The 21,807-nt window shown below is 43.1% G+C and overlaps 1 protein-coding gene across 6 annotated transcripts in view; it reads left to right on the forward strand.

Annotated features, from left to right (window-relative positions):
* Positions 1 to 20,386, forward strand: part of meis2a (Meis homeobox 2a) — an 84,658-nt gene extending 64,272 nt beyond the window's left edge. For 3 of the 6 annotated variants that reach the window (XM_020613983.1, XM_020613981.1, XM_020613982.1), the window contains 4 exons: positions 13,281 to 13,339; positions 15,054 to 15,164; positions 15,668 to 15,766; positions 18,879 to 18,967. In XM_020613983.1, the coding sequence (XP_020469639.1) occupies positions 13,281 to 13,339; positions 15,054 to 15,164; positions 15,668 to 15,726 (229 nt within the window). In that variant the 3' untranslated portion in view covers positions 15,727 to 15,766; positions 18,879 to 18,967. Of the gene's footprint in view, positions 1 to 13,280; positions 13,340 to 15,053; positions 15,165 to 15,667; positions 15,767 to 18,878 lie in introns of all 6 variants that reach the window. The other 3 variants (XM_020613984.1, XM_020613985.1, XM_020613986.1) reach the window with 2 other exon arrangements.
* The last annotated feature ends 1,421 nt before the right edge of the window (positions 20,387 to 21,807 follow it).

Genomic DNA, 21,807 nt, shown 5'->3' on the forward strand with positions numbered 1-21,807 from the left:
CAGCAATATACACACACATACATCCATGCAAGTAAACCCCCCCCCCCGACACAGGGCTAGTACATAGGCCTGAGAGATGACACCAATGACAGATGACTGAGAGAAACAGCATCTAAAAAAAGGAAGGAAATCGTTCCCTCATTATTCCCTCATCTCACAGGCAGCCAGTTGGTCATTTCCATGGCAAAGACAGAGAGAGAGGAGAGGGGCAGAGCAAGTCGGAGAGCAAATATGTCAGTTCTTGGCATCTATGATGACTGACTGCTGTGCCACTGGAGCACTAATAACAATAAAGAGGGCACTAAGCCACACTCTATTTTTACTTCTCTGCCTTCTCTCTCCAGCCCAGAGGGGAATACAGGCGCAGACTCACACACACACACATACACACAGGGGAGAGGCTCTAATTAGCGGCAGAAAGGAATACAATGAGTGAGTTATTAAGACACAGGGGCAGATCGCAGCCAACCTTTGCCCCCTGTCGGAGCACAGGTCACATGATAAGGGAAGGATATCCGCCAGACGACGGCGCCAAACAGCCTGTGCCCACTGAGGAGATGACATAAGCTCACTCTCTTCAGGCAGGGCATGGTGCACTGATTGTTTTTGTTTTATCTCTCTTTCTGAAAATCCCTCTTGCCAGGAGGACAGACTCTACTATTAACAGACAGTCATCATATTGCACCATATGCATTTACTGTATGTATAATATATCTGAGTCTGTCATTTAGAGACTTAAGGAGAAGCTTATAAGTACCTCATAAGACTTTACTACCAAAATATCAGTATATGCAAACAATAGTGTTGACGGCAAGTGTTAGGTCTCCCAAAAAGATTTCGGTTTACTGCACCTAGTTGTGGAACAAAAATAGAGCATATCTGATAGAGAACAAGAGGTCAGAAGGATACTACATATAAAAAAGACAAACTTTTCATCAGTGATTACACACATATGCCTTTTCAACACTGCAGTTTTTTTCCCAGATTGCATCCTGCTGTAGCAGGTAAACTGAGTTTAGTTAGACTTTATTCTAAACTGACTGCTCAGAAGCTCTCTTCACAGCATGCTCCCCATTCCCATTCACTCTCTCTCCCTCCAGACTTCTCAGAGTGTAAATTACAAAATGCTGTTGTTTGTGGCGTCTGAGAACAAGAAAGAGAAAAACCAAAGTCAAATTTGCCTCCACTTATAGTAGCAAAGCATTTTCCAGTCCCTTTCTCAGTCCAATGAGATGCTTACAAACACAGTAAATGATGTTTTTTTATGATTCTGTGGTTTGTCGAGTGAGTCCATTATGAAATGCAAAACAATAACTATTATTTTCCAAATGTCATATAAAGCTCTGAAATTGGTGAAGCCACCTCGGTTTTCTTCACATTCTTTAGTCTTATGAATCTCCTACAGGTCATTTTCCTCTCTCTTTCCTCTCCTTTATATCACTACATATTCCTTACTTCTCTTCCATTGGTGGACTACTTGACTGAAGTTGCTGGTTATCTGTCTAATTTTGACCCAGATGGAAATGTCAGGCCTTTTTTTGGCTGCAACCAGGGACTCCCAGCAGTGGCCATCTTACGCCCCTGGCTTTCTAAATATACAGCTGGAGTGTGTAGAAACTGCGGATGCATGTGTGTATCTCTCTGGTGTGTCTTTGTGTGCGGGGTTGAGTGTAAATGCACGTCTGACTGAGAGAGAGAGAGACTATCGGGGTGCTGCCAACACACGCATCATGATCCCTCTCATTTAGGGACCGCTAATTGGCAGTTAATTAGCAGAATTGACTCTGTTGTCAGATCCCAAGTGCCAGCCCCCTACCAACACCCCCTATCCGCTAAGTTCATTTGATCTGGCTGCTTTTTTGACGCTGTAATAATAATCCCATTTTATCGGTTTTGGAGAGAGAAACACATTTGGAAAAACATATTTTCATGATTGGAAGAGTAAAAGAGAACAGATTCCCTGTTGTAGTATGTTTCATTTGTTTTTCATTTTGTTCAGCACTTGTTACAGATCCAAATATCTGTTCACGGTGAATCTGGACACATGCTGTGCACACAGGATAAGCCAAGGGAGTCTTAAACGACGGATGCTAATGTGCACCACCGTGTTTATGTGTGTGCTCACAGTGTACAGTACTGTATGTGCTGTGAGCGAGCGCATGAGCCTTGTTGTAGCATTCAATGTGATTAACAGGACCCACTCCCACTTTATCAGTCACTAGGGGCACATTGGGTCATAGCATGGCATGGACACCCACCATAGCCACGAGCACCTCTGTGTGAGTCTGCAGTTATGAAAAACAGGTGGTGCTTTAATAAAACTGGCACTGCTGGGCGATCATGCTCAAAAATGAACACATTTTTACTTGTTTTCCCACTGCTAGCTCAGGACTCTCCAAGGCTGTGGAATTCTCCAAGCAAAGACGGCATGCAAGAAGAACGAAGCCAGATGAGGCACGATAGAGAGGCAAAGAGCTGAAAGAGGCATTACAGAGAAAGCATTAAAGAGAGATGGGAGGAGGGAGGTCTTTGTACTTCTCTGCTCCTTTTGGCTCTTTTATTCCTCAACGGCCTGGTTTTATTGGTGGGTCGTTTAATAACAAGGGTTCTGCGTTTGAAATGAAGTCGAGCTGCGTTTGCGTGGGCGAGCCATCTTTTTTTATTTTAAGATGGTAATTTTTGTACTAGGGGTGAGAACTGGAGCGAGATTGAGAGAGAGAGAGAATGGGAAAGAGAATACACTAGAGAGAGAGAGCGATTTGGAAGGAGAGCAAGAGGGTGAGAATGTAGGAGAGGGAGAATTCAAGGAGAATACAAGGGAGGAAAGTAGGTTAATTTTATTTCATTTGCAGGAAGAGAAGGAACTTAAGAAGAAAAAGGTTGGTGATAGTGAGAACGAAAGTGCAGGATGCTGTTTTCATGAACAAGCACCTTAATGCACACGGGCAGCCACAGTAAGCCTGCCAGAATCTCCCTGTGCCTGAAGCCATCTGTGAGCAGAATAGCAATTTTATTACTTTGTCATTAAACCAATTTCACAGCAGTATTGTTTGTTAATGAGCAGCCGCAAACGAGCAAAGATGTCATGAACTAGAATAGCAGCAAGATTTGTGACCTTAGTTCTCCTCTCTTTCATTCCCCTAACCTGTATCTCATGCTTATTCTTCTGCTCTCTCTGCCATCATCTTCTTTCTTAACATCCTTACTGTCATTCTTATGCTCTCCCTTCCATCTTCCCATCTCACTCATCCCTCCCTTGTTCCCCACGTTGTAGTGGTCCTTGCCCCATAAAAGGGGAAACTGCTAAAAGATAAAATGCAAAGTCTATACAGTCAAGGCTGTTTATGAGCTTCCATTTGCCTTTAGAGCTCATTGGGACAAATGGTTTCTCCATGAACTTTCAGGGCATGCAGCTGGAAAGCCTGGGATATTGGCCCGTTATTTAGTTCTAAAGCCCAACATGGGTGTTAACGGCAAGTCCCAACAGAGGCACCAGCCATCTGAATAGGTGCATAAGTCCCTTGGATTCTATACTATTTTGTGATTTTGCAGTTTAAATACCATGCTTGATTGCTTTTTTTTTCCACTATATTTGATTTGCGTTGTGGTCGTGGATAAAAAAAATCAACTTTATGTCTGGTGCTTCTTTATGGCTAGTAACTGTGTTTTTACTCTGGAGGTCAGTTGCCACAGATTCTTGGTCTTTTTGCGGCTTATGACTGAGATAGAGGCAGTGAGACAGAGAGAGGTTTAAACTGCGGCCCCAGAGGATCAGACAACCTGACAGAGTAGATCTGGAATAATGAGTTTTATCTGCTGAGGGAGGTAGCCAGAGGAGCTGTGTGTTAGCCACAGGGTGCTGCTATGTGTTTATCTTGGTGGTGTTTTGAACGGTTGAATGTTGCGTGTTTATGTGCATGGTGTATGTGTTTGGAAGGAGGGGTGAGAGTGTGGGGGACTAAAAAGGATAAAGGTGACCAGGTGTAACAGAATGGCCTTCAGGGTATGTGTGTGTGTGAGAGAGAGAGAGAGAGAGAGAGAGAGCCAGAGTGGACAGGAGTTCCTTCTTTAACTGAGCTCTTTAAACTCTGTGAACTTCTGCAAGGTATTTTCTCTCTGTCCAGGCATGCTCGTTCTCTCTCACTCTTTCTCTTTCACAGTTTTTTTACCTGCCTCTTTCACTCTTGCATTCCCTCTATCCCCACAAATAAGTATTGTTGTTGCTGTGTGGTGTCAAATTGAAAATATCCTTCTCTGACCTCACCTCCACTTTCCTTCAAAACACAATGAAAGGGAGAGAGAGAAAGAGAGAGTTGGAATCACATCCTTAACAATAATCTAATGTATTTTTTCTTAACCTGTTCTGTGTGTGTGTGTATGTGTGTGTGTGTGTTTTCTAAAGCTGTGATTCATGGCCTAGCGCCCTCTGTGGCTTTGAGGTGCAAGCCAATAAGCCCATCATGGAAGACCCTATAAATCAATATAGCCCTTTGTTTGTTTAAGCCATGCTGTGCCCCAATTCAGGCCTGTTATGGATGAGATATCAGTGGCGTCTGTGCCAAGCAGAAAAGAGAAAGGACAAGGGGAGGGAGGGAGTCACAAGGCTTCTCCACAAAAACAATTCAGTCTTAATTGGAACGTGGCCTAAAATCTTGCAGGTATCAAGCTTGGTAATTTGCAATTTGGGAGATGTGAGAAATAAACGGCGCCGCTTGCTGCCAAGCTCTCTCTGTGCACACAAAAACACACACACATGCACTTTGATGAAGTTATCAGAGGTAACTGGAGGAATTAGCGACTATTAGCAAACACTATTACATGCATAACAAGATGCAGAGATACAGAGGAAGCGCTGGAGAAGGAAAGGGGGAGAACAATGAGGAGCATATTACACTAATCTTTGGTTTCTCTCTTCACAGCCTTATGAATATTCATTCCTCCCATTATTGATGATGATGTTTCAATTGGGAGTTGCTGTGAGCATGTGTGGTGGAAAGGAAGGGTGGCGGGAATGCTTTCTCCCTAGTGGGGGTAGAGGATGTCAATGTCTTTAATATTTTTTTGTTTTTGTTATACTATTTGGATAACTTTCTTCAGCTTGTTCAAATGTATGAAGTGAAGAAAAAAGCAAGTCTTCAAAATGATATATCTGCCATTTGATAAAAAATATTAATGGTAGAGCCTTCATGTGAAGAATCATTCATGACAGTTCAGTCTTCAATTCAAGGACCGTATTCTGCAACGTAGCCTGAACTGATTGTGGCTTCTGTGTGACAGTCAAGCTGTCACATATGAAGAAGGCCAATCAAAGTTGTCCACAGTCAGCGGTAGCGCTGATCTGAGAGGCAGTGGGCCCGCTTCAGGCCACCAGACACATCAGAGTCAGTGAGGTCTGTTCCACAGTGTCACTGCTGTTTCTGCCAGCAGACCCCTCCACAAACAACAGCTGTTTATATAACAGCCCTGCTGCTGGGCTTTTTAGCCCTAAACTCTACTTCTGACCGTGCCTCCACATGTGTTTGTTTGCGCTTATTTGTGTCAAAGCAACTATATGCAGCTGAAGCTCAGATTAATTATTAAATAGAGAAGTCAGAGGCAAGCTGACAGCATTTGACCAATGACTCTCTGTGGTCACTAATATGTGCTAGACGCAAACACTCACTCAGACACATCATGTGCTTGGTGGAAACACTTACTCACACACCAGAGACACAATGATGAGAAGATGATGACATCCCAGTGGGAGGGAGAATCCCTTTCCAAACATACACACACACAAACAGAACCACATACTGTACACCGAGTCCTGTACTCCCAGCAGTCTGGCCCTTCAGGACTGCAACAACACCTGGAATGAAGCATTAGGAAATCTTGACAATCTATCTGCCAGGTTTAGGTGGCATTTATTAATTACTGAAACTGCTGTGTATTTTCACTGCCTTCAGTGCAGATGTGTGAGGAGAAAAAAGTAAGTGGCAAGAGCAGAGAGGGCATGTGTTTGGGGCAGAGTGATAAACTGGGGCACCTTTCCCGTACAACCTCCCATTGGTTCTGTTTTCGGACTTCTGCTAATGCATTTGAGATTCAGCAGCAAAGGTTCATGTCTACAAGTGTGTGTGTACATGTACAGCACATGCATTCTTGCATGTGTACCCATGCATGCATGTCGTGTAAGGATGTAAGTGCTGAAGCAGGCCCCCTCTTCTTTTTTTTGAGCAGAACCCACGGTAGTCTTATAAAATAGGGAGATGTTTGATATGGTGCAAAGGAAATAGATTGGCCTTATTTCCTGTCTGACTGCTGCAGCACAGACGCTTGTGTTGCCTAGACGATGCAGGCAATTGACACTCAATTTTGTTTGAAATATCATGCCTCTATCATGTCATTATCAGCTTCCCCTGGTAATCCACAAAGCCATCCTATTTGATATATGACAATAAGGGGGAGTCACAGAGTCGCAGAATCTCTCACTCGATTACCAGGCGAAGGGAAAAAAGGATTGAGAATGAAAGGGAGCAGGAGAGACAAAGAGAGGGTGAAAGAAACAGAGATGGAAAGATAGTGTAGGAGAGAGACAGAGAGGCTAAAAAAGTCACACATTTGTCTGATCGCAGTGAGAAGTGGATGGAAATAGAGATAATACCTGCCCTCCCTGCAGAGACATAGAAAGGAGTCCAGCAGGCCTGACATTGTGGGAAAATGTGAAATCTGGGCAAGAGGGGTGGCACTCTTCACAAGTGAGAAAATGGGGTGATCTGGTACGCACACCCACTCATCTCAGGAGGGCTGATGGGTAGGCTGGGGTAATGATAGTGCTGGATTCATTCTTTCTTTTCCTTTATTGTATTCTCCCTCTCTCTCTTGTTTGAGTCTCTGTGCGTGCGTGTGTGTGTGTGTGTCAGCCTGCCAGCATGTCTCTATTCTCTTTCTTGCTGGCCCTGCATGAAAGCAAGAAGCTCTCACCCACCCAAAAGGTGAGACAGTGGCTTATGAGGAACGAGTGTTACCTTCCATTGCTGATGACCTCTGTCATGAGCTATATGCTGGAACCTATGACGAGGGCTAATACTGACACACGTTGGATGTTTTCAGATGCTCTTCAAACAAGAAAAACACAACGCTGTTGGTCCCTCAGCTCCTGGGCAGGCAGAGAATAACTTTTGTGCACCTAGGCACGTTAATAAGGTGCTGTCTTAAGGGAGAGGGTGCAGGTATGAAAGAAAGAAGAGATGATTCCACCCTCCCTCCTAACCCCAGAAAACTGGTAGAGCTAGAGCAGGTTAGCCATGCTGGGTTGCTACAATAAGGTCTCTTTCATACAGGTGTGTTGACGCCTGGGGCATACTTGGCTTCGGTCCATTCCATTCACCCTGGCTGATTTGAACAATAACTATCATGTCTCTAAAAAGAAGGGAGGGTGAAGCACCAAGAAGTAGATGCCCGAAAGCTGCGTCGGGGCCAAGAAAAACCCCTGCTGCCATTGTCAGAGCTTGTAGATGTTGTAGGGAGGAAAAACCGGCACGTTTTTTTTTTATCTCTCCCCACTCCATATACCCCACATTTCTCCGCTCCTTCTTTCTCTCCTTCCACTTCTGGACTAGTTTTTGTGCCGTAGGACAGAGTGTGGTGAGGAGACAGAGGAACAAAGTGCTGCTGTGTGGAGCATCAGCTGCTGCTTGCCAGATCAAAGGGGCAACAAGCGTGGTCTTCCTGGCCCAGCACTGCTCTGGAGGTGTTTGACGGACAGTCAGCAGCTGGGCCCTCACAGACTGCCATGTATGGGTCAGCCTTCTGGACTGCACGGCCCAGAAAGAGCGGAAAAAATGATAGATGGGAGGGTAAATAGAGGAAGAGGTGTCTATGTTTGGCTCTTTTGCTGTTTGTCTTGCTATTGTAGTTAAGAGGTTTACTTCCAGGGTTATTATTCTATTTTTCTATCATTCAAATTGTATAGGGCTTGAAGATATTTACTCTTTTGTGATGAGCCATTGAGTTCTCACCTACTCATCATAATACAATAGTTGAAGCCTAGTTTTTTAGAGTAAAACCATTACTAGAATAGCATTGCACTCCACACTGCAGTATTCCACCTCTGTGGTGCTGAGAGAAAATCAGATCAAGAAAAGAGAGACAGAGAGCAAGCATGCCGCAGTGCTATTGATTTATTTTAATTAGCTGCTCATTAAATCGTGTCAGTTTGCAACACAAATATATAATTCTTTGTCTGATTTTCCACTCCAGTCTTAATGACTCGAAACCCTGGGTTTCAGAGAGGAATGACTTCTGCAGCTAGACTGACAGAGAAATGCAAATGTTACTCATACAGGGGTGTGGGGGGGGGCTAGGGCAGATGCCACAAAAGGGCAATGAGTGGAGTAATAAAAAGGGAAAGCAAAACAGGTCAGTGAAAGTCCATGGAGGAGAGGTGAAACAGTCCCCCTTTGAGAAGCAAACAAAAGAGTGTGGGGGGATATGGAAGCACTGTGGATGAGAGAGAGAGAGACAGAGGTAAAACTATGTAAACACAGTGGCTTGCCCTAAACGTGGGCCCTCTCTGACGTTCCTAAAAACGATCCTGCTTTGCTCCGCTTCACATCTGCAGTAAATCAAACACGGGGCTGAGGTAATGTTCGCCCAGCTTATGTCTCTTGACTCCTGTTTTAACTTCAAGCAGGGAAGGAAAAAGGGAAACTCCATCTCTGATAGGATGAGCTTGAGCAAGCTTCCTCGTTCCTACCCTATCTCTTTGTCCTTTATTACCATCCCAGATGAGTAGAGCTTGTGAAAAGCTGTGATAGTTCATGATAAATCCACAGATACTGTGGGTTCAGTCTGGTGGCAAGCTATGTATGAACTGTTACAGAGGCCTTGTTAGGATCATATGAGCTGATTCAGTCAGTGTTGTTGACACTACACTATATCAGTGCTGGAGGTTCAGTAGCCCCAGACTGCCCTACTGTCTGACCAGACCATAATCAGTGTTTGCTTATACTAAACACACCTTCCTCATGGGGTTAATTTGCATGCACTTCCTGGTCAAAGGACATTGAGTGTTTTTATTCTTTTCTGTCCATCTTGTCCTTTTTTGAGGGGAGGGAGATCAACCTAAATCCTTACTGCTTTGATTCCAGTGAGTTGTGACTCAATCGCTGGGGGTTTGGAATCTTTATTTCTGTCTGAAGCGGAAATATGGAAGCAATGAGCTTTAATAGGAACCAGAGGACAGGCATGTTTGCAAGCAGTGATCAGGGACCGAGTTCAGCATAGTCTTGTTGAAACTGTGTTGTATCTAATCTTCTTGCAAAGACAGACAGAGGCCCAGGAATTTGCCTGACAAACAGAAACAGTCCTGTGCATATGAGATGTCAAAATGGGCAGCTATGAAGGCAATAAGATGTCAATGATTCCTGTCACAATTTCAAAGCCTCCACCTCTCTTCACTTGCTCTACAGGAACAGAGCAGTCATTTCTTGGAGAAGACATGTTTAGCATTTCTCTGTTTCTCTCTCCTGTCTCGCTTTGGCTCTGGCTCTGGTTCTTTCTTTCATCACAAACTCGTCAAATGAGTGACCCCACTCCTGATTGGCTGGGTTCCCTCCGATCTCCAGTGCAATTGGCCAGCAAAGCAGCAAGGCTCTCTCTCTCTCTCTCTCGGCTGTGCTCCAGGGTAGGGTGGTTTGGCATGACGATTTCTCAGGGAAGGAATGCTGACTACAGGAGTGAGTTACCAGGTGTGGCTGCAAGTCAGTTAACCAGAAACAAGGCTTTTGTGACAGACTGAGATGAGGAGGCAAGAAAAGAAAAAAGAAAAAATGCAAGCACTGAGTCAGGCAGACTGGTTTGTTATGATTTCCTCTTCATACTTCCAGCAGCCTATTACACTAAGGTGTCCCTTTCTGTTTCTACCTGCCCCTTACTCTCATTCCCCCCCACACTCACACACATGCACACACTGGGTGTAGCAAAACATTGTATGCTAGCCAGGGTATTTAACACCTAAGCAGGCACTCTCTGAAGCCCCCATCCCATATGTGTTAGCAGACCCTGTGTCAAGTGGACTCCTGCTGCACTGGCTCCATCACTGGCTCTCTGTGTTTATTCCTCTGCAACATGTACAGCTAGCACTCAGACTTTCTTTGTCTTCCAGTGGATATACATATTGCATCTGTACATACACATGCATATATACACGTCAGTCAAAACAGCAGGAAGTGCCACTGTAGGCCAATTGACAATAGAGTGTGAAGAATGTGCTGATATACACATAACACACATACACTGAGGGCCATGTGCATACAGTACCTGCTCTAATGCATGCTCCAAAGCAGATTTAGCACTTAGCACTGTAAGTGCACTTTTTAATATGCAACTTGAAAATGTTTTTAAGACTTATTGTCTAGAAGAAACCAATGACCCACATTAAACAGCACTGTCCCCACTAGCCCACATTTTCTGGGGTAATACATATACATTCTGAACTGTATCCCAAGGAATGACCTTTACATGACCCCCTAACCCTGCCTTTAATTATTTGTTTGAAAACGGCATGGAGTTCTCATGCTGAGAGGTACTGTGTGTGTGCTGGTGTTTCTGTGCTCTAACAATGAGCAGAGACAGGCCATAATAAGTTAGACCACCAGATGTAGATAATAAAGCATGAGCTTTGGGTTAGAGGTTTTTAGCTATAGCGTCCCCTGTGAGCCTCCTGTGCTCTGGTTAAGCTACAGACACACTGACAATAGTTGTGGTCATGTACATGGTGTCAATGTCTAGCGTACATGTATGTTTTAGCAAGTGGTTGGGAAATCTGGGTCCATGTGGCCAACCTCTGTGCCTCTCTCAGGGCCTTGGGCCCTCAGATCCATCCATCTATCTGTCCATCCAAGTTGACTGGCCTTCATCTCTGGAGGATTCCTGGTCGTGCTGTTCTAAGCACACACCATTAGCAACTCACAGGCTGAGGGAAAACACTGTTATCAGGCCTGGTGCTGATAATCTCAATTGGCTTTACTCAGACTGATAAAAGGTGCTCTAAGGCCATGAGAGGGGCCCTTTGTCTCCCCCCATTCTGGCCAATGCACTGCATGGCCTCCTGGTTACTGTGGCAACTTGTTTAGTGTACAAAAACAGAGCGTGTGTGTGTGTGTGTGTGTGTGTTGGTGAATTTATGCTATGGTGATGGTTAACCAATAGTCAACTGCTCTCATGCTAAAAACTACCATTTGAATGACAGCAAACACCTGCATAGCTAACTATTTTTATTGTATACTTTCTGTTATACATTTCCTGTAAGAAAGAACACACGAGGAAGAACTCTGTTTTAAAAACATTTAGAGAAAAAGAAATGTGACCAAACAGCTTATTCTCCAGTCCATAAAGTACTTCCTCTGCAGTCACTGTAAACCACGTGGGCAAATTTTAGCACCTAAAAAGAACATTCCTAATATTATTTGCTTATGGTTATGTACCATAAAAGGTAAGAATGTACATCTTTGTCATTTTGAGCCCGTTTGTGCACTGAGAAAGCAAAACATATTTGGCAGTCCTTGAATTCTGAGCATAAAGTGGGAGTGTGATACCAGGAATGTCTTACTGTTTACTTGCTCGGCTGGTTTTGATGCTAGAAGCATCATTCTCTGACAACACTGCTGTCTGAGAATCCTTTGTCCTCTTTGTTTTAGTACAAAAAAGAAAACAATAACTTAACTTAAACTTAATCCTTAGTCCCTCCTTAAATCACAAATAGTGCATTACAAACATATAATTTCCAATCAAACCATCTCATTCGTGCACCCCAACTCCCTTCAACCTTTTTCATTCTCTCTTATACTCATATGGATGTGTTTCATCATTTTCTCTCAAGGGCCTGCGGCACCCCTGCGTACCTGCACTCTGGATGCCCCCTGCTAAATGAGCACCGTGTCTTTCTTTTCCCAACTGTGCATTTTGTATGTTTTACCATGTCTCTTTGAGCCAGGCAGATTACAGGCGTTTAAATTCATTGGAGAAGGTAAGGACAGGTATCAGGGCTTCATGGGGGATTAGGAGTCCAAATTGGTTCCAGCTCTCCCTTCCTTCTAATGACCAGTTCTTTAGCTGTACCGATGGTGCTGTGGCCCATACGTTAAACGAGGGCGGTGGAACCTTTTTTTTTCTCTTCTCTACTTTTTGGAACCAGCAAAGGACCCCATGTTGGACAGCTCCAATGTGATTTGAAACCCCTCTTTAATATAAACCACATGGTGGTACCTGTAGTGCTAAGTCAATGCTATGTTTTTAGTACATGACAATGAATGAGAGAAGGACTGAGAGAGAGAGACGAGGGGTTAAAGGATGAAGAAAGAGAGAAAGGTGGAGAGCTTGTTCGACCTGAGTGGCTAACTTGCCTTTGACACAGCCCAAGGCATCTCATTCCAAGTTAAGAAGGTTGCCCCTGGTTGGCAGTCACCTTCAGATGACCTCTGGCTCTACACTGAAAAAAGCCACAGGACTACAGCCGGCTGGGGAGGCTTTGTGAAGCTGCACTTATTCGCTGCTGTGGTGGTGATAAAACTTCAGACAACCTAATTGATGGGCTCGCTGACATAACAATACCTCCTGAAAGCACAAGACCTATGCCTGGTCCTCATTTCTAGACAGCTGGAAGGGGAGTAGAACCCCTACAATGCGATGAGAGTGGGGGTCCCTCAGAGGGAAATGGTGGAGGTGGGGGTGCTGGGGAGTAATGAAAGGACCCATTTGTATCCTACACTTTTCTGACTTAAAGCTTACTTTGAAATTCCAGTGGGTGATAACCCTGCAGAAATAACATTGCTTTGGAGAAGGAGTTGTAGACAGGGTCCTGTAAACTATGTATAAAGTTGGTGTGTGCTGTGTGCAACTGGCTGCACGATCAACTAAGAAAGAGAGAGTGAGAAAGGGATGTGCCAAAGTGAGGGTTCTTCTGTGCCCAAGCTGCACTTAATACTTGAAGAATGTGTCCCTGGTGCCCATAGCAACCAAATGTAATCAAAAGCTTTATTAAAAGAGGGGGGAATAGATCATAAGGAACATTAAAAGTATCACTCTCTGGGTTCCCAAGTCAACACACAATTGCCCTTTTGTTTGTTGCTGTTTTGTTGTGAGTGCCTCTCTCAAGGACTCGGTGGCTAATGTTGCCATTAAGTCATGCAAAACTGTTTTGTCTTTGGGGTTGCTTGTGATGAATCTTTCTCTGTGTGAATGCAGGGTGATTTAACATTTGTTTTTCACTTCTCTCTGTTTTTGTTTTTCTCTACCAGGTTCATTAATGCCAGGAGAAGAATAGTACAGCCCATGATTGACCAGTCAAATCGAGCAGGTAATAATAATAATAATGATAATAATAATAATGATGATGATAAAAGAACAACCCAGCCAACATACAGTAGAGTACTGCTTCTCTCCCGTTCTCTCCTCAGCATGAAGACACCCTTTCCAAATCCTTTACTGGCATGCACATCATGCCTGGAGCCCAGATTTCTTTTTAAAGGGGGCACCTTATATCTACTCTCCCCCGAAACTCCTTCCTGCTCCATCCTCCTCCTCTCCCTTCCTTCACCCCCTTTTCCATTTTCTCAGTGAGAAGTGTTCAGCAGTGGTGCAGGCTGTTTGCTGATTGACTCTAATTGGCGATTTCCCAGTCTAAGTGGAGAGAGAGGTATATTAGCATTCTTTCTGTGAATTACTAATTGGACACAAGAGGAGTGCCAGAAATGCTAGCAGCAATCTATGAGTTATCTCCTTTTTAAGCACTTTTGTTTTTATTATTTATTTATTTTTCCACTGTCCAGGGTTGGGGAGGAGGTCCTTTATTTCTGGTGCTGCTTTATTTTATTCCCTCAAGAATCACTGTTCTGAATTTTGATCTTAAATAGTCATTGAGGACAAAAAAATTCAAGACCCCTGCATACTTTGTAAAATTTTCAGTTTAACAGTACCAATTAGAATATGTTCAGTCATGAAAACTGCCCTTAAGCAAGAAAATGAGTTGTATATGATGTCTTGATTCAATCTGATCAGATTTTTTTGATTTAATGCCTATGCAGGGAGAAATTTCCATTTCTCTAAAACAGATTATGGAAATCTCCATATTTTTAATTGATAACACATTCATTTTCCCTATCTATTGTGGTTTGATTACAAAAAGCACCAAGTGAGTAGTAAACGTGCCACTCTGGAATGATTCAGTCACCCTAACCTTCACTGACTATGGCATTACTAAAAAGCAGACAAATACTTTGTCTCAGGGAAGGAACGCTGGTTTTGCTGATTAGCTCCTCATCTTCAAGGTTCTCTACACATCGTGGTGGAAACAGTCCAAACAAACATGAGTCATGGTTAAAATGTGGGCAACCCTATCGGCACTTTTGAATGGAATATTTGACAACATACAACCAAAGTGTGCTAATCAACAGTCTCTACAGAAACAGCATGACTAACAGTCTCCCTAATCTTTCCGAATTACAGACTATCCAAGATAATACAGTTATAGTCCTAGTTCATTAGGGCTAATAATAAACTTAACATGATACAAGAGAGCAAATCGATGCTACATTAGCTTCCATATGATTACAGATAATCAGGTAAATAATTCATAATATTGAATGATTTGGCAATTGTAGGATTATCTAGAATTGTATGTTATATTTAAAGTGGAAATGTGCATGCTGTGTACATGACTACTGAAGAACTAAATGGGTGAATTGCTTGCTATGGCAAAAATTCTCATCCTGTCAAACTGCATGCTTTCTTCTCTCAGTCAGAGAACAATGCATCTCCTGTGAGTGGGGTTTTGAATGACACTGGTTGCATGTGTGTGTGTGTGTGAGTGTGTGTGTTTGTTTGCACGCATGCATGAGGACCTACTGTATGTGTGTTTGCATGCCACACGTCAGTCAATGCAGTCCACAAACATGAGCACAATGTCTTACAGTATGTTTGGGCTGGAGCTGGGACAATTGCTGATTGTCTGGTGTGTTTTCTCTTCTTCTTCCCCCCTCCCTTTTTCATGTCCACGTTTTGACTACAATCAGGTTTTCTTCTTGATCCTTCAGTGAGCCAAGGAGCAGCGTACAGTCCAGAGGGCCAGCCAATGGGCAGCTTTGTGCTGGACGGTCAGCAACACATGGGGATCCGACCAGCTGGTAAGTCCGTCCGATTCTCTTCATCCGTCTCTCTTGCCACTGTCATGCCTGCTTTACCAGACACCAGTTTCTCCCTCAGTTATCACAAAGTTGATCAACACTGATCCTTTTGTCTGTAGTAAGAGATTTAGTGACCTCAGCACAGCGCAAGTCCCCAAATCAGCCACATAAACCTAATACTAACAAGTGCGACATAACCATAATATCACTTCTTTTTAAAATGCCTCTCACCCTTCCCCATACTGTCTGCTGCCAGTCTTGCTTGTGTTTTTTTCCTAATCTAACACATCTGCAAAATACCTTACAAGTGATCATAAAAATGGGATTTGCGGGATGCAATGCAAAATAAAAACACTGCTACTCATCATCTTCATCTTCCCCCACCCTTGTCATTTCCCATCTCAAGCTAACAACTTCATCCTCTCTGTCATTGGGTCTCCTATGACCTCTCTCTGATTCAAACTGCTGCTGACTCTTTTCTGGCATTTATCTCTTCTTTCTAGGGCCTATGAGTGGAATGGGGATGAATATGGGCATGGATGGGCAATGGCACTACATGTAACCTCCATCTTGTAAAGCAAAACGCAAAGAAAAAGGGGGAAGTAAGTACTGGGCTCTTTTCCATGTATTTTACACTTTGGGGCTGTGGTTTTTATTTTCTCACTTTACCAGCACTACCGCTTCTTACTCTGGCTATAATTTTGTAGCAAGCAGCAAACCCCCTTATCCCCAGTATCAACAACTATGTGCTTGCATGCAGGACTGTTTTAGTAAAATGCTTTAAGAGAAGACTTGGGAAAAAGACAAAACTGTCCTGGGACAGAGGGGACCCGACTTGCGGCGCCAGACAACAACAACAGAAGACAGAGGGAAAGAAACAACCTGGCATTGCATGCACAAATTTATTTATCACAACAGCGCCATCGTTCTCCTCATCCTGGACAGCCAATGCAAATGTTGGACATTTAGGGAAAAAATAACATCTCCTGGGGAAGGGGCTGACAGGGAGAAATTAAGCAGGCTCCAGTGAAGCGATAAAGAAGGAGAAGTGAAACTGTCCTCCGAGTGACATAAATCTGTCTGGGGGACGATTGATGCCCAAATTATCTTATATGCAAAGACGGGAACACCGCAGTACATTACAGTCCCTGAGCGAGATATACGGGCTCTGGGTGACATGGCCGATCCTTCACTGGGGGTTTGGTTTTAGCTGTATAAAGGGAGGAATGAGTGTGGGAAGGGTGGGGGGCTGTGTTTTGATTATTTTTTACTGGAGGGAAACAACTGGGGGAGGGAGCACTGACTAGCCTGACCTGAGACTGACAGACAACAACAGGGAGCCACTGAGATAAATTTATAAGCTTGAAGACACAAGCATAGCTGCATCTAAAAGGAGGGGATCTCCTTCACACATATACAGACACAGTCCCTGTGTGTCACTGTCTTTCTGGCTTTCTCTCTCACACACATTCAATCCCTATACAGCTAAATGGCTTCAGTCTGATTAAGCTGGCCATTCCGCCTCCCACTAGTGCCACAGTGCTGACATTTGAAAAATCAAGACATATCACATCCCAAAGGCGGCTAGGCAGAAGAGATTTTATTTAACACCTAAACTCCCTTGCCCAATGAGGCACAATATAATATCACTTAGATTGATTAAAAGAACCCTTTATATGTAAATTGAGGCTGGATTTTCCAAAGGGTCACAGCAGCAATTCTGCCGACAGAGATCATTTCACCCCTCTAACCCTTGCTTCCTTTCTCTCTCTCTCTCTCTGTTTCTCACTCACTCATTTTCTCTCATCCTCTCCTGTCTTTGCTAATGGCAGAAAAAAAGGAAAATCAGGAAGCAATGTTCCCTAAAACAGACACACAGATACAACATTTGCTCAGGTTGGCTAATTCTTAATATAGGGCTATAAAATTTTGAGACTATTTAATTACGTAACATACTTTATGCTTCATGACCAATTACATTAATAGCTTAATACAGAGGAATATTATCCTCTCTTGATTTGATTACACAGCCACACAATATGGTATATTTGGTACTTAATTATGGCCAGCCATTGAGCAGGACTGCTGTGCCATAACACAAGTGCACAGCCAGCCAGGGAGGCAGGCATGCAGAGATGGGGAGAGAGAGAGAGGCCCAGTCTGTCCTCAGTTATTGTCTTCAGATGGGTTTACCACTCTTGTTAATAAAGGAGGGGGACTCAGATCTACTTAACAGAATGACTGCAGCTTACTAGACTGAAGATTACCATCTTACAGTGTCAGAAACATCTGTTGGGTTTTTTCTTAACAGGAGCTGCTCTAGGTTATATAGAGGTGAGGGCACCCATCATACCCCTGAATGATTTATTTATTTTATGACCCCAGTAGTGAGGATTTAAGAGACATATCCTGACAAACATGTGCATTTCAAATGAACTGACATGAAAAGGGAGAATTAGAAAATGGCACAGCTTTCAACCAATGAGAACAGTCATTAATCTTGGCCTATGCTGTCTCTCTTTTCCTCTTTTCTTTCTGTCATCCTCCTTTTCCCCTTACCGGGGCCCTCCAGTGTAATTTCTTAATTGCGGTGTACTAAGGTGGAGGAATGCAGAGAGTGAGCATGCCTAGTGACCTTGTTGCGACCTCTCCCCTCCTATTACAGCTTCTAATCCCCCAGGGGTTCACATTACAAAGCAGGCTGGCCCAGACCCACTCCCAGAACCAGGCCCCCAGGCTCCAGCGGGACCCCCTGCTCTCACTTGTCTCACCCCATTTTCCAGGCCTGCACACCAGCCATGTTCCTATACTTCAGTCCCAGGCTCCAGGAACAACCCCCCACATCTTACTTTTTCCTTTCTGATTACAACAAACAGCCTTGTGAAAAGCCAAACAGTGGCACTGCTGAGCCAGCTCTGTGACCTGGGTCCTATCACAGTATGAGAGATACCAGCATGCTGAGGTCTCTACACATATGAAGCAAAGTCCATCTTAAGGGACATCAACATACTCCACCTCCTTTCCCTTTCCTTTCTTTTTCTACTTCCTTTTATCTTTGTTACTCTAACTAGCTGCTGTTTCCAATTTTTTTTTTTTTTTGCTTTAGCTCCAAAACCCACACTCCATGCATCAAGAGCAGTACTTACTTTTTCTTAAAATGCTCTTATTCAGGGGTGGAACTAAGCCTTTAAGGCCGGCTGTCTTGGTGTTACAGCTGAGTTCTAAATGATTTAATAACTTCTTCAGGGGGATTCTAAATCAAATACGTTCACAGAGACATGTCCTCATGGGAGGATGCCTGTTCAGTTTGTCACTGAAGTCAGCTGGGGAATCGACCGTTCCACTTGTAAAAGTATTAGCACTTCTTCACATCAATACAGCTGGTTGGTTTTCCTCACATCCTCCAGGCCTTCAGTGACTGTGGATGACTGAGGATCATTTTCCAACCTGAGACCTGACCACAACGCTACAGGGCATTGTAAACCACTCACCATAGCCTAAAATAGCCCAGCGCAATAAGGTCTCTCTTTACATGAAGAAGCTAAAAGTGCTGCAGTCACAGACACAGTGTCATGAAATCTGCTCAGCTCTTAGTTGTTGAAGTTGTGTTTTAAATCAAATCAAGGCCTGTTAATGGACGAGGAGCATGTCAAAGCAGCAGTGGGAAAACAGGCTTATTGACTGACTAAATACGTTTCTCTGTCTTTCTCTAAGGTCTGCCAGGCATGCCAGGGGAGTACGTACCTCAAAGTGGTCCTATGGGCATGAGCATGGCCCCACCCACTTACACCAACCCTCATCAGATGACCTCTCACCCCTCCCAGCTCCGACATGGACCCCCTTTCCACATGTACCATCCCAGCCACCCCCACACCCACTACCCTCACCACGCCATGCTGATGCACGGAGGACCCTCGTCGCACCCAGGAATGGCCATGTCTGTAAAGAGACCCCCTTCGCTCACTCCCGTTGACCCCAGTACTGGAGGACAAGGCCTGGACATCCATGCCCAATAGTATAAGGGAACTTTGCTACCACAACAACAGCAGCTACTACAAGAAAACAGTTTTAAAAAAAAGTGAGAGAGAGAGAAAGCAGCAACCCACAATAAATCCTATTTTGAGACTATTTTTAAGAATAAAAAGTGAACCTTTTGACCAGAATTTGACACTAAAGAAACAGAATTCCAGATGAGCTGTGATAAATTTTTTTTTTCTTCTTTTTACGTGTCAATTTTACTACATTCATGCGAACGGAGGACCAAGCTGACAAGAACACTTAGTAAAGTCTTGGGCTTTTGGTAAAGATCAACCGAGGATGTTTTGACGTGCATGTGTGCAAAGAATGGACAGATGCACACAATCGCAAACACACAATTTTCGCACACTCACTCACACACCCTAAACATGTTCACTACACTTTCATGTGACGCGCTCAAACACTTCGAAAATAAAATCACTCTGGAAGATTTAAAAAAGAAACAGAAAGACTCCAAGAGCTATAACTACTGTAGTATAAAAAGTATAGATAAGTTAAAACGTGTGCATTTTTTGTTGATCACATGGTTTATGTTTCCTGAGCTAGTTTTAGAATTAAAGGTTAACATTTTCTCTCTCACACTGTGTGTGCTCCTTCCTGGAGGAGAAACTGTCTGGCAGCACAGCACTATTAAAAAAAAAGAAAAAGAAGAAGTAGAAGAAGAAGAAGAAGAAGAAGCTGGAACATCTCAAAAAGGCTCCAAACCACAGAGGGCAATCAGGTCCTGCCCCCCATAAGAACAGGGCATGATGGGAAATGGCTGCTAAAAAGACACCAGATCTCTCCAGAAGATTCAGATTGAACATTTGTCATGCCCCTCTTTTTTTTTGGTTCATGAATGAATGTTGCCCTGTAAGTTTTAAAGGAAAACGTTTTTCGTTCGAATTGCCCAAGCACTGGATCGTGTTGGTTTTCTACATTTTTATTTTAATATTATTTTATTTTTTTGTACCCTGGACTCTCATTGGTAAGAGCCAAATGAAGGAAGCTTAATAGTGGAAAAGCAACATCCTACGCTGCTTCTTTACCTGCAGATCAACATTCTTGCCATAAGGACAATACCGACACAAACGTTGATTCTGTGGCACTGGAGAAGCATTTGATGGTTGATGCACCAAAAAACCTAAAACAAAAAAACAACAAAAAAAAAAAAACAAAACAAAACAAAACAAAACAACAACAACGCACGAAAACCACTTAAATTATGAACTCAATGCTTTTGGGGGAAAAAGCTGAGAGAATATTGTAACAAACTTCGTACAGAGTTCAGTCTATTAATTGTTTCATGTTAGATATTCTATGTGTTTACCTCAATTGAAAAAGAATGTTTTTGCTAGTTTCAGATCTGCTGTGGCATTGATATTGTATGTCCATGAATTCCTTCCTTTTTCAGCACGTGTTCCTCACTAGATGATAAGATGCCGTCTCCCTTAAGCTTTGTCAAAAATACATGAAATACTTGTATGAGGACTGTGACGTAATGTTTAAAAAGTGTTCAGTCACAAATGCTGTAATAAATATTTCATTTTTGATTTTTGTTAGATTTTTGTGTGATTACCTGTGTTACAGAGTTTTTTTCTTTAAATCTATGTTCTCGTTTTAATACTAGCAAGACTAACTGATTACTATTGTTGTTGTTGTTGTTTTTGGTAAGGTGTTGCCTACCAACAAAATGATCATTTTTTATTTTTTATTTCATTTTTTTACAAATACAATAATTAAGTTCCAACTTTTTTTTAACCGGCACTATGTGTAGTAGCGTGTTTTAACCAGACCACCCATTTACTGTAGTTACCGAGTACCCTCTTTAAATGACATTTACAAATAATGGTTGAAATATATCTTGTCATGGCAATTTTTTTGCCACATAAATATGTCACTGAAATGATAAACAACTGTCAAATGCAAATGAAGAGTGCAAATTACACAGCAAATTCACCACCCACCCAGCTTAGTTTTAAACCAAGATAACCTATCAGCACTGAAGTTGTGGTAAATAAAAGGAGGTTGACTGTGGCCTTCAGGTCTTAACCATGCAGAACAAAAATGGCAAAATAAAAATAAAACAGATAGAAATAAACTGTATTTTTTGGAAAAATATGTATTGAATAGTTACATTTAAAAAAAAAAAAGTGTGTTATTTAGCCTAGAGAAATACAACAGAATTATTAAAAGGTAGATGAGATAGTAATTTGGATATTTCTGCCAATGTAAAAACACAGGGTAACATTAATTTTGGAAGAAAGTGAGTGAGTTTCTATTCACCCTTCACTCTGTCCCTGGCGTTCAAACAATAGAGAATGATTTGTCCCCAGTGGAATTACCTCTGTAGTGAGAGCCACGGCTGGCCTTCTCTCTGCGGCTGCTCTCTGCTCATGTGTGCCGCTGTGCAGCGCCGCCTGTCGGCCTCATCTGGCACCGTCGTCCAGGACACACAGACGGGCTTTGAGGAGCCATCTCCTCCCTCTCTTCTCTGTGTCCTCTGCCTGTGTTCGCCCGCGGCCATCCAGCTCATAGCCTTAAACCACAAATGGAAACATCACGTCGGCTAAAATATTGTCTGTCCTTCACAAATGGTTTAAACTTCTGCTATGTTAGACTCATG

This window comes from Monopterus albus, unplaced genomic scaffold (genome assembly GCF_001952655.1).
Source record: "Monopterus albus unplaced genomic scaffold, M_albus_1.0 scaffold141.1, whole genome shotgun sequence".
NCBI lineage: Eukaryota > Metazoa > Chordata > Actinopteri > Synbranchiformes > Synbranchidae > Monopterus > Monopterus albus.